At 35.4% G+C, this 16903-nt stretch overlaps 2 protein-coding genes across 4 annotated transcripts in view; one reads left to right on the top strand and one right to left on the bottom strand.

Moving 5' to 3' along the window:
• psmd1 (proteasome 26S subunit, non-ATPase 1) overlaps nt 1-16903 on the bottom strand; it is a 109189-nt gene that overhangs the window by 44809 nt on the left and 47477 nt on the right. The gene's annotated exons all lie outside the window — the stretch shown is intronic.
• htr2b (5-hydroxytryptamine (serotonin) receptor 2B, G protein-coupled) lies at nt 213-12738 on the top strand. Of its 3 annotated transcripts, none has more exons than XM_063045631.1 (4): nt 213-1562; nt 1760-2391; nt 10127-10327; nt 10917-12738. In XM_063045631.1, the coding sequence occupies exons 2-4, from the start codon at nt 1992-1994 to the stop codon at nt 11789-11791; spliced, it is 1476 nt and encodes a 491-aa protein (XP_062901701.1). In that variant the 5' UTR covers nt 213-1562; nt 1760-1991; the 3' UTR covers nt 11792-12738. The 3 variants fall into 3 exon arrangements, with proteins under 3 accessions (XP_062901701.1, XP_062901700.1, XP_062901702.1); XM_063045630.1 differs by having other exon boundaries at nt 1757-2391; XM_063045632.1 differs by having other exon boundaries at nt 1540-2391.

Below are 16903 nucleotides of genomic sequence, written 5' to 3'. Positions count from 1 at the left end.
ATGAGACCCCGAACTACTCCAAAAGAAAAGTACATTTATATAACCTGCATGCTGAATTTAAGGCACAGATCATTTATTTTATTTGAGCCTCTTACAACTTCATGAGCAATGTATTCCACATACACATGACAATAAATGCCAATGTCAAAATTATAATTAATATCACAGAAATAGCAACGAAAATAGCACTTTGTAGTGGTAGCCATGAAGTCTTTGAAAAAGTCAACATAAACTTTTCATTTCACCAATCTTAAGATGATATTCAATCAAGTTATTGATGTGTGGCTATATATTGTTACCAGCAAGTGGTTTGAAAATGACTTACAATCAAGTCATTTTAAAGCAGGCTACTTTCAGCTTTCTGTTGATGTTAAATAAACAATTACTAACATTCATAATAGGCAAGCTGATCCAAAGGAAAGTTTGCAAAATTCTGGACTGCTAGTCCAGTTAGTCTCAACTGCTGGCACGTTTTAGAATTAGTTTTGCATATTAGCAGCTAAATTTTGTACTTCAAATTTAAGAAGCATGGAAGAGATAGGAAATTTTAATTATTAACACAAGAAACACTTCCAAATTCTGCATCTTCCCAAAAAGAGCAGATTTAAGTTGTATCTATGACTAGCCAGAAGCATCAATAGCTACTGTTTCTAACAAACTTAGTACTTTCAAATTATTGCACAATGTCATGTGTTTTTATAGACAGGAATTTATGATTTCCCCTAAACTTAATTCTTTCCTTCTTACGTACAAAACAAAATACCAAAGAACTCTGTTAAAATTTATCAAATGTTCAAAAATAAAAGACAGAAAATCTAAAGCTTTTGATGACTAGGAAGAGTTAACTCTGGAACAAGTAACCAAGAAAACTTAAAAATCTTTACAAGAAAACATTACAAATAAAATTGTAAAAACAAATAAATTCTTAACTGTAATTAAATAGGGTATTACCTTTTGGCTTTCAGCCTCCGTGCTGACATTAAAAATGCTCATTTGTTTTCTGCATTCAATCATCAGAGATTAGTTGTGTCCAATAGCAATATGTAAAAGGAACAGCACTCAATATTTAGATTTTAAAAAAAACACTGTTAAGGGCGTAAGTGAGGCGGTGGTGGTGGTGGGTGGGTGAGTAGAGAGAGGAGAAAGGGAAAGGGAGACAGAAACAGAGGGAAAGGGAGACAGAAACAGAAGGAAAGGGGGTTGTAAATGCATCTTCAGAGATAAGTATTAGTGGTGGAAATTATGGATAGAAATATTGTAAATCCAGAAAGAACACAGTTGAAATGTAAATGGAAATTTTATGACCTGATTAAATAATCACAAGAAAAGGTTAAGTAGATGCATTTTATGAATAGCAAAGAAAGATACAGTACAGCCACAAGGAGTGAAACAAGAGCAGCGATCTGGCAGCGATACAGCACATGGATTAAAACAAAGTTATACAGCTCCGGGGAAGCAGAGAAAAAGAGAAATGAAATGACTTCCTGACCAAGCAAAGGAAGCATCAGCAGTTTAAGACAACAGATTGTGAACTTAAACAAAAAACAGCTGTCACATGGGAGGTAAGAGCAATTACAGAGCAAAATAGTTAATTTAATTAGTAGCCTACAAAAGTAAATGTGAAAGACTTGCAGCAATTCTTGGTAGCTGGAGTCAGGTTTGAGAGGCTCACTTTTAGGAAATCTTTAGCTATTCACAAGTGTATTAAAAATTATTTTTCTTTCTTCCTCAATTATTTATTACATAACTGTCACAGCAGGCTACAGACACAATGGAAATTTTGAACAAAGAGATACATAATGGAGGAGTTAACATTCACGTCAAGAGTATACATCTGGCTGAAGCCATGGACAAAGCTACAAAGACTCTGCAGCAAGACATTATTCTGGCACAAACGTGCCAGTGATCTATGAACTGACAGTTCAGAACATGCAGCCTGTTCCTCACTATTATTCGAAAAGAAGCAGGTGGGCAATTGCCAATATTCAGAGATGATGCCCGGACCAGAGAGTTATGGCGTGTCTTACTCAGCGGACTCTACAAGCATGTTTACAACCAGCAGAATGCAGGCAACCCCAATCCAGCCCTTCAACCCTTCAGGAACAAACAAAATCTTCTATCTGGCAATTACAGAGGAATCTAAGCTTGCCAGTGTCCTTACCAGCTCTAACATTTTAAAAGATCATTCCAAGGATGGACTACAGTGGGCAGCTTTACTAATTTTACTAGTGATCATACCAACTATTGGTGGGAATATTCTTGTTATTTTGGCAGTTTCTCTCGAGAAGAAACTCCAGAATGCCACCAACTACTTCCTCATGTCACTTGCAGTAGCAGATATGTTGGTTGGACTTCTGGTGATGCCCATCGCTCTTCTAAGTATTCTGTTCAGTAAGTGTCATTCAATTTTCTCTTCCGTTTCTCAGGCTCAGTTCAGTATTACCCTGCCAGTTATTGAAGGTACGTGTTGTTTGGTTAGTTTCAGATGTTTTAGGTACAAAGTGAAATGAAGCACTTGTCCTGCTGATTGTAAACATGTTAGCGTTTACCTAATAATTTAATCTTTTCTTTAAAGTACACTTAGTATTCTCACCCATAAATTATCACATGAACATTTTTCTTATAAAGGATCGTGTCCTAATAACCTTATTTCATCTTTCAAACTTCAAAAAAATCCTTTAAAATCCAACTTATCCAATAAATTTATGATACATTAGCTTAGAGGAAAATGCATTACCTCAATCTTTCTTTGTGCAGTTAAATTTTTATAATACTTTCTGAGGAAGCATAATTTGTATGGTTACCTACAACACAACGATTCAGCTAGCTACAATTTGCAACTACGATTGAAAGATGGCCATTAATAAATCCATAAAAGGAATTCTGCAAAAACTTGTTTATTGCGTGCCAAAAATAAGTAGAATACAGTGAGACTATCAGAGGGTAGAAATTAAGCAAACTACATGGATTAATTTAAGAGCAAATAAATGGAAAAAATGGTATTAAATAAAGAATAGGAACTGATGTGGAGGTCAAACACTAATATAGATCTGATTAATCAAATGGCCTTTTTCTGTGCTGTTAAAACCATGCAATTAGTCTCATCTAATAAGTACTCATTTAACAAGATAGTCAATTAGATGAAATGAATTGAAGAAACAAGTTTTCAATAACCTAGAAGTTAAAGTGTTTTGAAAAGTATTACCAACAGTTGCCATACTGTAATCCACTAGACAGCAAGAGTACCTTGCCACAAGACTTGGGAAAAGTAATTTGTCTTTACCGCTTACCTCTAATGATCATCTACAAATATTCCCTCTGGGTTGCATAGATTCATAAGTACACATTAACAAAAGATGGAGTTTATATAGGCATCAATTCCTGACAACACTTTTCTTCTGCCACTACTTTCCTTGCCTTAAAAGACTGTATAACCAAACATACTTCTTTCAATACACAATTTTTTTTCCCTCTGAAAAGGAGCAGAGGAAACTGTTTGGTTTCACATTTCGTACCAACACACCAGAGAATTGTTAAGAACTGTTCAAATTAAATTTATAAAATGGCAAAAAAATTCTGATCAACTTGAACTTGGTCATAAATCACTTAAAACAAAGTACAGTATATAGCAATTTGCCATTCAGGTGTAACTTTCATAATTTAAAGAAAAACAGAAATGAATTATCTAATGTATTTTGAATGATATGAAGATATGGAAAATACTATATGAAATGTATTTAATTTAAAAACAAAATGAGAAGCTGAGTAGTTTGGATGCAAAAGTTTGACAAAGCATTGTTAAAATCACTTGAATTCACATAGTTAAAGGATCATTAGCCTAATATTACTGGCAGGGAAATTTCTAAGAACAATCAGTTTAAAAATACTGAATTCTCACTTGGGCAAATACTGCTTATTTGCAAATAATGTACGATTTCCAACTCATGTTGACTTAAGTTCATCTATTAGTCTTGTGCATGCTAATTTACAGTACACTGGCTACGGGCTGAGTAATATCTTGATTTTAAACAAAATTCTTTTATGGCCTCATTCTCTTGCTATTTCTGCAATCTCTCCTAGACCCTCAGACCTTCCATCTTCCCAAGTAACTCTGCTTTTCAATTTTTGTCTTTTAATCATCCATAAACTGAATTTCTGCAACAGTGGTGCCTATGCCTTTAGGCTCTAAGACCCTTAGACTAGCATCCCCTTCCATGTAAGAGGCAACAATGGTAAATTTAGGGAACCCTAGTTAACAAAGAATTTGAAGGTTTGTTCATGGAAAAGAAGAAAGCATTTATAAAGGAAATTGCTATCAAATGGATCATTAAGTTTTTATGGGAAATCAGAGATAACTAAGAAATCTTGGCACCTTCATTACCAGAAGACCAAAGGATAGTAAATGTTGTCCCCTTATTCAAAAAAAGGCAGTAAGAATAAGCCTGGAAATTATAGGCCAGTTAGCCTCACATCAGTGGTAGGGATGGTGTTGTTGGAGATTCTGAGAGACATGATTGATGTTAACTTGGAACAGCAAGGGCTGATTAGGAGTCAACTTAGTTTGTTCTGCAGGTAAGATCATATTCCACAAATCTTACGGAGTTCTTTTTTTATCATGTAACCAGGAGAATCTATGACGGCAGGGCAGTAGACGCTGTCTATATGGACTTCAGTAAGGCATTTCGGCAAGTTCACGCTTGGTAGGCTGGTTCAAAAGGTTAAGACACAAAGGATATGAAATGTGTTGATGTACATATCCAAAATTGGCTGGGACAATGGTGCTTTTCTGACCGATAATCTGAATCAAGTGATGAGCCATAGGGATCAGTACTGGAACTTTGATGCTTGTAATGTACATAAATGACGAGTATGATTTGCAAGTATTCAGATCCCAGAAAAATGGTAGGAGTCGTAGATAGAGTCGGATACAGATCAGCTAGAAAGTTAGGAAGAGTGATGGCAGTTGGAATTTAATTGAGACAGTATGAGGTAATGCACTTTGGAGGTCAAGCAGAGTAAATAACAAGGACTTTCAGAATATTAATATAGAGAAATCTTGGGGTGCAAGTCCATAGCTCCCTGATAGATAGGGTAGTGAAAAAGAAATTTGGTATGTTTGCCTTTATGGGCCAAGGTATTGAATCAGAAACAGATTTATTACTATTGCCTTAAATTACATTAAGTTGGTTCTGCATCAGCAGTACAGTACATACATAATTTACTATAAATTACAAAATAAGTGGTGCAAAAATAAAAAGAAAAGGAATAATGAGGTTGTGTTCATGGACTGCTTCCAAATCTGATTGTGGAGGGGAAGGAGTTGTTCCTGAATCATTGAATGTGGGTCTTCAGGTAGTCAGAAGATTACGAAGGGTAGGACATCATGTTGCAACTGTACAAACATTGGTTAGGTCATATTTGAGCATTGAGTACAATTCTGATTGCCTCTCCGCAGGAAGGAAGTGGTAAAAATAGAGAGTGTCCAAAAGAGAATCATCAGGATGTTGCCTGAACTGGAGGGCTGTACTTATTAGGAGGGATTGGATAGGCACAGTTAATTCTCACTAGAAATTAGGTGGCCAAGGAGACCAAGTTTATAAAATTATAAAGGGCATAGGTACGATAGGGAGCCGGATTCTCTTTCTTCCCCCAAGTAGTCTAGAAGTAGTTGTAAACACGAGGAATTCTGCAGATGCTGGAAATTCAAGCAACACACATCAAAGTTGCTGGTGAACGCAGCAGGCCAGGCAGCATCTCTAGGAAAAGGTACAGTCCGCGTTTCGGGCCAAGACCCTTCAGGACTTGATGCTTTCGAGAGGGTGCAGGAGAGGTTTACCAGGATGTTGCCAGGATTAGAACTTGAGCTATAACGAGAGGTTGGACAAACTTAGGGTATTTTCTCTGAAGCGACGGAGGCTGAGGGGAGATCTGCCAGAGGCTTGTAAAATTATGAGAGGCATAGAGTAAACAGACAGTATCTTTTTCCAAGAGTTAAATCAGTAGATTGTGATACAGTTACATCAGCGGACAATCTGCTAGCATGGCTGTATCACAAAATTGGAAGTCCTCAATGGGGCAAAGACTACCAGTATTGCAGACATGAACCTGAAAGCACAGCTTTGTTGGACTGGACATGTCATATTCATGGAGGACTCCAGACTCCCTAAGCAGCTGCCCTATGGCTAGCTATCACAGGGGAGCAGAAACCGTGGTAGACCTCGCAGGACGTGCACCTTTAGCTAAACTTGCTCACAGCAACTTCGAAGATAGGCGTCACGCGGACCTGGAGACTACCCGACGGAAGAGGAAAACAGGAATAACAGCTATCTCGTGTCCATTTAAGCATCTATGCCATTTAAGAATTGGCCTCTACAGTCACCGCCAAACACACATCCCAAACACACATCAGATGAACTGCACAAACACAACAGTCAATTTTCGAAATCGATGGACAATTAACAAATTAGTAGGTAGACTGATACAACTGGAATAGAGAAGCAGGCTTCTGAAAGAACCAAGTCCTTTTACAAGTTAACAATTATCTGAAATGCGAGAATGTTGTATGAACAAAATATAGTAATTTCCATCTTTCTTATTTTCTTTATGAGGCCTTGCATCCTAAGTGACTCAACAGCATATAATCTATTTTCCCTTCCACAATCATAGCCATACATTCTTAATGCAACTATGAGCACATTAAATTGCGAACACACATGGTTATTATCTTGGACATCATTTATGGAATTACATTCAAGGAAACCTTTAATAAGGTCGCTTCACTTAAAAGCAATTTAATTACTAAAAAGTAATCCTGTACTGAAATTTTCAAAACATATTAATCATCTTATAATGTTTTTGTAATAATTTAATCTGAATTTATATTCTTGTTTTGGTATGTTGCCTTTAAGGATCAGTTCCAAATCACAACCAGGCAGCTGGTTATTCAATTCTGAATATGCTAACAAAATTAGTTTATTGACAGACTTCCTATTAGGAAAGCTGATTGAAGGAATCTATAGAAGAACAAAGCACGATTTGATGCAGGTCTTTAAAATGATTAGTTTGTTAAAGTCATAGAAAACACTTTCACTCATGGAAGAGCCCAGACATCATCATTATCTACATAATATACTATATCCACAAAATATTCAGAAGCAACTTCTTTATTAGGGACTGGTAAAAATGAAGAATTGAAAGAGATATTCCATTAAGGGAGAAAGGAATATATTTGCGGATTAGAGGGGCCTTATGGAGCATAAACACATAATGGACTGCACAGCCTTTGTCAGTGTAACTCCATACATTTGTTCATAAAGATTAAAAACCAAGGCTCTTGGATAAATGGTAACTAAAGAACTTATCCACTAATATTTATCATACTTAAATATTTTATTAATTATGAGTCAGCTGTTTAAGTTAAATTTTCTTCCTTTTTGTAAAACATTGACTTATAAAGTGTCCAAGAACTTCTAATTAACACATGTAAAAGTTGACATTACAGAATTATAGAAATAGGAAAAGAATGCATCAAGCATGGAAATGGCATAGTTTAATCTTAACACTACAGTAAGATTTAGGTAACTATTAACTTAGCAATTGGAATGGTGACTGAACAACCACATCTTGCAGATCACCCCTTCAGGTTTTCATCAATCTGCTACCATTTGACAAATCCAAAAAGGATTTCCTCATATAGAGTATGTTATTAATACATTGGCTTCTGACTAATTTGCCATTAGTTAATCAGGGCAGCCATTTATTTGGGACAGTTCTTAAAGAACAAAATCAGGAAAATAGCCAGGATTCCCTCTGTTTATTTGGGACACTATGTCATTTAACTAGGACAGGAAACAGTTGCTAAACTGTTTTTTAACTCGTGTGAATTAATGTGGCTGTTAGACACTACACTGCGTTTAGAATGAACTATTTTTAAGTACCATCAGTTGCATGTGTTTGTGTTCAGAAAGCAGTGATTTGTCATTGATAGTTGGCGAGAAATAACTTGCAGACTGTTACACCGCTGGCATTTAGGGCAGCAATGAAGTCTTATTGCCGTTTCCGTAGCAATGCTTTTTTTCACCAGTCGGGGTTGTTTGCCCTGAGACTAACTCCTGAACCAGAAAATTCCTCCAAATAAATGAGAAAAATCAAAGCCATTGTCTTTGAACCCACTCCTAAATTCTTGATATGAACTGACTGCTTCCCTCTCCTTCATTGTAACTGCTTGAGGTCTTGGTGCTATATTTGATGTCAAAACGCAATCCATGTTTGCAACCTCTATATTTGACGATTTCAACACACTACTGGTAGACATTCCTCATTCTACCTTCCATGAATTGGAGGACATACAAAATACTGTTATGCATGTCCTATCTTAATGAAATGTCATTCACAAATTATCTCTCTGCTGCTGGCCAACAAGAGCCTCCAGGTAAGCAATATCATGATGTTAAAATATTCACTCTTCAAGGTGCTGTAACTTTGTAATTTTGATGACAGATATGAAACTACTTTGTCCCTGCAATATCAGTCTAGATTCCTGAAACCACATGCCTTAGCACTTCACTCTACTCAAAATTCAACACCTATAAAACTTTTGATCATTCCAGCTAATTAATTCTTCCTTGGCTTGGTGATCGATGTGTCTTTGGAAAACATATTTAGATATTTTTCTAAATTTGAATGAACATTTTTATAAAATCAAACATCTCCAGGCTTCAAAGATTTACAAGCAGTTTTCTAAATTCATTCACTCTAATGTAATTTAAACAGATCAGCAAACTAAGTCACTGATATTCACTAGGAATATATATTTACTCTGACTTACTAAGAAATGCACTAATATATTCATTCACTCTTTTACTGCCTGGGGACTACTGCCAAGCAGAAGCAGCTCAAGTTCACCAAAATTTGAAGCTAATATTTTCCCTTTTAGATACTGTAGAAATTGCTTTTTTTTGCCAATGCATGATGAAGTACAGGTCAACTACTTTTAAATGAAGAACAACATCGTCTATTATTTAATTTTAAATCTCAAGGAAAGATGAGTAGAATCTAGATAAAACAGTGACAGAGTAGGCTAGGTGAATCCTTAACTATTCACATATACAGGGAAGAAATTTGTTGAGTGAGGAATCACTATTTAAAGATATACTTAATTTTATGTGAAGTAAAATATCATCAAAGGAGGCTGAAGATATGGGCAATTTTAAGTGTCTGCTGATGTTCAGGAGGCATTATCAGTCCAGCAACATGACTGCAATCACCTTATGTTAACAGAAGAGTAGAAATGCACAAAAACAAAGAGGAAATGTATTTAAGTAAACAGAAAATACAAATGTATTGTCCTTACAAAGGCAGTGACGACTGTGGCATATTCAACTTGCACACCCCATATCACTACCTCAGTATAGCAACGATAGGACCACTTGGGTTTTTTGTTTTGTTTTATTCTACTTGTGTTCTTTCCTATAAAAATATGTATAATATATATTAAATTTACATTTTTCTTGTGGATGCTGCTTATTCAATTCTACATCTATGATGCTGCTACACGTTTTTCATTGCATCTGTATACACATGTACTTGCGCAGATGACAAAATTCTCAACTTTGACTTTAAACTTTATGCTTTGCATGTTAATAATATTTAAGGAAGCATGACAATATATAGCAAAGTATATTTCAAATGGAGAATCCTCATGAATTGCTTTTCCAACATAATAAAATGAATATTGCAGGGGAATTAGTAAACACATATTTTTCACATAAGTAACTTTGTCTCTGCTCCCTTAAAAGCTAGCGATTTGTCAGACCCATAGAAAGGTTGACCCATATACAATGTTGAATAGGAAGAGGTTTTCTAGAAATTACAAATGAAAGAGTTTTATTTTTATGCAGGTTTAAGTGAATTTAAATACAAGAGATTTATATATTAGCTGTACATGCGGACTTTTGTAGGAAACACATGACGAATTGTGGAAATAGGCATATATCGTTGATTTTGAAAGAAATGCTACTCGACCTGAAGTTTGTGCTGTAACTGAAGCCAAACAGCTTAAGCTGACGGACTTTAAGATAAACTTTAACACAGTTCTGCATACTGTAAAGATCTTTCTTACTTTCAGATTCTGAGTGGCCATTACCTTGCGAGATATGTCCTATCTGGATATTTTTGGATGTTCTTTTATCCACAGCCTCAATTATACATCTGTGTGCAATCTCTTTAGACCGTTATATTGCTATTAAAAAACCTATTCAGCACAGTCGTTTCAACTCCAGGGCTAAAGTTCTCATTAAGATCACAGTAGTATGGATCATCTCCATTGGTATGTATGGTTTATTGGAATCTTTAACTTATATGTTTTAATTTATATTCTTCTGACTAACAGACACCAAATTAATACAGTTTTATTAAACTAACATAATAGTTTAATTATTATTTGTAATCTTATCAGTAGGTAAAAAAAAATTTCTGTGCATAGGTCCAAATATGGTTCTTACATTTTTGTACCTTTAATAGCTAGAAGAAACAGCCTAGAAATTATTTTAGTGTTCTACATTTCTTACAATACAAACCAATCTAAAGCAATAAGTTTAATAATGGAAAGTGGCGTGGCCTGAAAATTGGAATGAAACTGTCATGTTTGTTTCAATGAGAAGTTAAATTATGTTGATCCTAATAATTATAATAATATTTTAAGGGCAATTTAAAATTCCAGGAATATACAGTTCAAAAATGCAAAGCATGCTATACTGTAATACTTGGTAAAAAGACTCTAAAATATCTAACATATTACCAGAAAGACTCATCTTCCTGCATAAAAACAGCTCCAGTTTATTGATTTAGATAGGACATAACAAAATGATGAAAATCAGTTACTGCATTCAACTCATTTTGTTGTCTTTTCAATTTAGGCATTGCTATTCCCATCCCGATCAAAGGTCTACAGGATGAAACAAACACCTTTATAAACCAAACCTGTTTACTTAACGTTGGAAAATTTAAAAATTTCATGATCTTTGGGTCATTGACTGCATTCTTCATTCCCCTTGCCATCATGATAGTTATCTATTTCTTGACAATTCAAGTGCTGAGAAAGAAAGCGTACCTGGTTAGAGCCAAACCACCTCAACAGTTTAACTGGACTACTGTCTCAACCATTTTTCAGCAAGATCTTACATCAACAAATTCTCCAGAGAAGGTTGCAATGATCAATGGTTCACAAAAGAACAAGACATTTTCCTGCACAATTCAAAATATACCTATCCGAAGACTCTCCAGCTTGGGTAAAAAGTCCATGCAGAGCATCAGCAACGAACAACGAGCATCCAAGGTTTTAGGAATAGTGTTCTTCTTATTTTTGGTGATGTGGTGCCCATTTTTTGTAACAAATGTCACTTTTGCCATCTGCAAGAACTGTGACCAGGAACTCCTTCAAAAACTGATGGAAGTTTTTGTCTGGGTGGGTTATGTCTCCTCAGGAGTTAACCCACTTGTGTATACTCTTTTCAACAAGACTTTTCGCAAGGCATTTAGCCGATATATTACATGTGAATATATCAGAAATAAGGATATTAAAATACTTCAGAAGTATTTCAGCCGGATGTCTTTTCAAACATCAATCAATGAAAATGCCAAGTTATTCAATACAAAAAATGACATCAACCCAATGTACGCTAGTCCCCTGCGGTTAGGACCTGCCTCTGTCCAAAGAACAATAATGCTGGACACTCTATTCCTCGCTGAAAATGAGACCGACAAAGCCGAAGAAGCAGTAAGCTATATTTAAAGTTCAAAGAAAGTAAAGGAAACTGCAAGAGTGTTTAGCACTCTGTATAAAATGGGGATTCAACATGTAGGGCATACCTTTCAATAAGAGGATATACATTTACAATTCATTACTGTGATCAGTGCAGCATTTTTCTTCAATAGCTAACATGTTTGCTACATATCCTATCAGGTCCAATATCAAAGTGATTATCTATGCCCTCACTGGATTGGTCATTCATCCATCAATAAAATCCATGTGACACAGAACATCAAACTTGAGAACTAGTAACTTTACAAAAATATGTAAAGAAAAATACATTCAGTATTTGAGGAAAGGGAAAGAAAAACAATGCCACAGTGAGGCAGCATTAAGAAATATTAAGGAACAGTTAAGGAAATGGATTTCAGGGAAAATGTTAAAGGGGAATACACAAGTAGAAAGAGACAGGCTTCTAAATGGAATTAGTTTCTCAGGAGAGGACAAGTGAAGAGGCAGACCTACATCTAAGAAAGAAAATTTCATGGATGAAGGCAGCAGCTGCATAACTTCATGAAGTTAATGTGATGGGGGAGGGGGCAAAATCAAGTAGTAATATAAACACAAGGATGAAATTTATAAACCATAGGCACTGTTGGATAAAAAATTAATATATATCAACAAAGATGAGATGTTGGAAGAACAAGGTATTATATGGATGCACTTTCAGACGAACCAAAGTCCACAAATTTACTGATAATCAAAGCAAAGTGGCATTGTGATCTATCAGGATCAGAGGGGTTTCAAGGGAATACTTAAAGGTTACAAGACTGACAAGAGCATAGCAAATTGAAGTATAATATGAAAACAAAAGTGAGGTTATTCATTTTAGATGAAAAAAATAGAAAGGCAAACTTAGAGAGAAAGGTTTAAGGTTCAGACCTAGAGATCCTTGCACTGAAATCTGAGTGGAAGAATTGAGATATCTTGCTCCAAATATAAAGGCTCTTAGTGATGTCACATCTGAAATACTGTATATTCCATAGTCGTTATGGATAGAGGAAGGAAGATGCAGAAATGACATTCCTCCAGGCTGGAATGTCTAGAACTAGGCATTTGTTTCAAATAAGTTGACAACTCTGGTTTGAAATGAGAAGGAATTTCTTCACTCGTGAGGATAATGAATCTTTGGAATTCTCAATCCAAGAGAACTACGGGGCATATTTCCTGAAAAAGTGCTGATTTTTTTTTTTAAGATTATTAAAGCAATCAAAATATGATGGCCTTGGTTCCAGAAGGTATGGCAAAGCAGGCACATGGTGTTGAAATGGTCCTGACGAAGGGTCTCGGCCTGAAACGTCGACTGCACCTCTTCCTATAGATGCTGCTTGGCCTGCTGCGTTCACCAGCAACTTTGATGTATGTTACATGGTGTTGAAATGCTTATTCTTGCTACCATTTCTTTCATTCTTAAGTTTTTATGTTTATAAAAGTTAAGAGGCCAAACAGCAAAACATTTGAATAATTGAGCTGCAAAGTTTCAGAGATGCAAGATAAAAGCCGGAATTCAATGAAATTTGGGATTACAGATTTGGACTGTCTTTGCAACATAATCTCAGATCAGGGATGACCGAAGTGCTAAAATTGTTCAAGTATGGCTTAGAAAGATGATGGAATCAATAGCAGGGGCCAAAGCTAATTGTTTCTGCCGATGTTAGAGGAAACTGCAGTTCATACAAAAGTATATAAAGGTAGTGTGAAAGCATAGCATTTGTTAATGCCATCACGAACATTGTAAGACTAAAACTAGATCCTTAGTCATTTTTAGTGGGGTGTGGAAGGTACAAAAGCAACTAAGTGGAACTAGGTCATCTAGTCTACAGTCTGAGAACTCAAGGGGTAGGCGTCACCAAGCTTAGGTGATCAGAGGGAGCGATAGAAGGATTCTAGATAATGGGGATGGGTGGGGGTCAAACCAATCCATGACTCGTTGCAATTAAAAATTCATTGGGCATTTTGTTTTTATTGAAAGATTTTTTTTTTTTAAATGAGGTATTTGTTATTAAGTGCTTTCTCGTAAAAGCTTGCCCAAGCTCATACTATACTAGATTGTGAATTGGTAAGCAACAAATGCCAAAATTCTCATTTATCTTTAATTTATAAGATGTATCTACTTAGTAAAGCCACATTAAATTTCTGTATCCGAAAACTTTTTAAATTTACAGGTATCAATGGGCTTGCAAAAATTGCATCAGAGATTCCAAGAATCTGGGAGTGAACAGCCATATTGAATGGAACCTGTATTGTTCTGGGCACTGAGACTCACTAAAAAGCAATTAAGTTTTTAAGAAAATTTGTCAAATCATTCATTGGTTTTGAGATTTTATGCTCTTAATTAATGAACTGAAGTAACAGCTGGCTTGTGACTCTTAATGAATTGTACATTATCACTGTGGAATAAAGCAGTTCACAATTGGAACGCAACTTTGTCTCACCCAATTAAAATAATTTGATTCTGGAAGAACTGAACCTACGTGTGATGACAAAAAGAGATTTGGAAAATCAGTCCAAATCACCAAGTATTTCAATTTTATATTAAGATCCACCACTGCACCAATAGATGTAGATTTGGATGAAGCATTAATCTGATTTCCACTTTGACCGGAATGAGTTTTTGACCAAATATCAAATGCTACTATATTTCATGTGACACAATGGTCTGCGAAATTTCCTCTTAAAAGTTTTCAGCCAAATCTTTAAAAGTTGTAATTTATAGAAAAAAATCAGGCCAAAAAAACTTAAAAGGTGGAACTGACAGTATTTACTATTTTCTCTAGTATCTTTAAACATAGATGGTCAGTCGAGTTTTGTTCTAAAACATGGACAGTCATCTATGAAATTGTCAAAATACCAACATTGTCTACCAAGCAAACTGAAGTTATCATTACATACTACATCAATTAAATTATTTGCTTCTGGGATAAGTAATTAAGATAATTTTTATCAACTCTTAAATTTGATAAATCCTAATAATCTATTAAAATCAAAGACTGGCAAAGAATTTACCCAATGGACTAATTTAACAATTCCCAATTATTTTGAATAACAGCAGTAAAATTTTAGGATACTCAAAATGGCTATACGATTTTTAGAAGAAGAATTACTCATGTCTGTGTTATTCCTCGTGTTGAATAAACATTACAGAGAGGATATTCTCTTTACTTGCCCTCATCAAATCACTATTACAACAGGCTGTGCAGAAATTTCTTGGATATTCATTTCTTAGTAACAAGAGAGAGAAATAATGATTGGAAAACAATCATTACTGTTACCAAGCATCAAGCTATCCATCAATGCATTTCCTGTAAGCAAAGATAATTACATCTGCCTGATCTGTACTAATGTCCAATGTCTGTCACATTCAATTGTCTCAAAAACATAAAATGGGTTGTATCTTTACGTGCATCACTCATTTAAAATAATGGCCAATACAGTCTGGCAAATCATCTATTAGAAATCCTGTAATTATGCTTTTTGTTTTACTTACAAAGCTTAGTAACACTTAGTAACCAACACTGACTACTTAACTTGGACAAAGCAAATAAAACTGTGGATGCTGGAGTCTGAAATAAAAAGAGAGATGCTGGGAGAACTTAGCCAGTCAAACAACTTCTGTGGAAAAAGAAACCACAAAGTATTATTGCAAGATGTTTTCAATACGTCGGGGTAGGTTTTATTGCTATATTAATTACCAACTTCATTGGACCTATAACTTCTTTTCCATCGAATTAAGTTGACCACGTAAACAAATTGCTATGAAATCCTCATGACCAATCTTTTCATATTAGCTTTGAAAATGCTGGCAAACAATTCAACAAAAGATAACAATATTACAGTGAACGCCAATTATTTCTGCACACGTTTGTCTACACTAACTTCTACAGATGTATTGTTGATCTATTCCTGACTGCTTGCATCATGGTCTGTTATAGTAAATCAAGTGTACAGGAATGCAAGAAGCTTCAGAGGGTAGTTGACTCTGTGCAATACATCACGAGCACATCCCTCCCCACCACCAGTAGCATCCACAGAAGGCACAGCAATCATCCAAGATCACCACCATCTGGGCTGTGCCATCAAGCAGGAGGTACAAAAGCCTGAAGTGCTACACCATAAAGTTCAGGAACAGCTAATTCTCTTGAACAAACTGGCACAACCATAATCGCTACCGTTTAGCAACAATATGAACAAACCACTAAAATGGCCTTTTTAGTTCTAACTGTGTTTTCTCTTGGTAAAAAGTTATGTATAATTTATGATTTTGTTGTGAATATGCCACCTTGTGGTGCTGATGAAAGTTTTCATTGCCTCTGTACATAGATGTATGTACTTACACGTACAACAATAAACTCAGCTTTGATTTTCATATGATGCACCTACCCTTTGAATCATGATCAGAAAAGACCACGAGGCATGAGCAACTAAAATAATTCTTGTCTGAACATATACAGTATTTCTGTAACTTTCTCAGGAACCAATACTTTGTTAAAACCACAAAAAGTTGCAAGTTTACAATAAATGATTAAATATTTTTCTATAATGCACTTTAAGTCCGTGAAAATCATATACTGGTAAATCTATTCTGCAACATTCACATTTTTAATACATCACAGGCATTTCCTACATTTCTTTTTGGATTTCTTGTTTTCTGCTGTAAAAAACTGAGCACATTTATATAGGAACAAAATTCCTGACTGGTTTCTCTTAAAAGTACTTTTGGATGGTATCCCATCCCAAGAGTGCCTACAAAACAATCCAGAAACTGCCCTTTTTCTATCCACTTCGTATTGAATCTTATCTCTCTACTGCCCACATTCCAAAGCGGATCTTCACTGCAAATAGAGGAAGTAAGGCAGTGCAATGTATTGCAGTTAGAAGTAATCTTGCCAATTGCAATTTGTTCGTCAATATTTCTCAATGTACCATTCATCCTGAGCTGCCACTCTAGAACGTCAGAGACGGAGGTGATATCTGATTGAGAGTTTCAAAATTATAAGAGACAGAGTAGGAAACAGACAGAATCTTCCCAGTAGAAATGTCGAACATCAAAGTACATGCTTCAAGGTTTAACGGCAATATGAGAGGCAGATTTTC

This window comes from Mobula hypostoma, chromosome 4 (assembly GCF_963921235.1).
Source record: "Mobula hypostoma chromosome 4, sMobHyp1.1, whole genome shotgun sequence".
NCBI lineage: Eukaryota > Metazoa > Chordata > Chondrichthyes > Myliobatiformes > Myliobatidae > Mobula > Mobula hypostoma.
Note: the sequence above shows the minus strand (reverse complement) of the source record. Positions and strands in the feature narration are given on the sequence as shown.

Coding starts and splice junctions, on each gene's coding strand:
- htr2b (XM_063045631.1), top strand. CDS start 1,992: ATGATGCCCGGACCAGAGAGTTATGGCGTGTCTTACTCAGCGGACTCT. Junction 2,392..10,126: donor TCTTCTAAGTATTCTGTTCA/GTAAGTGTCATT, acceptor TCTTACTTTCAG/ATTCTGAGTGGCCATTACCT. Junction 10,328..10,916: donor AGTATGGATCATCTCCATTG/GTATGTATGGTT, acceptor TTTTCAATTTAG/GCATTGCTATTCCCATCCCG.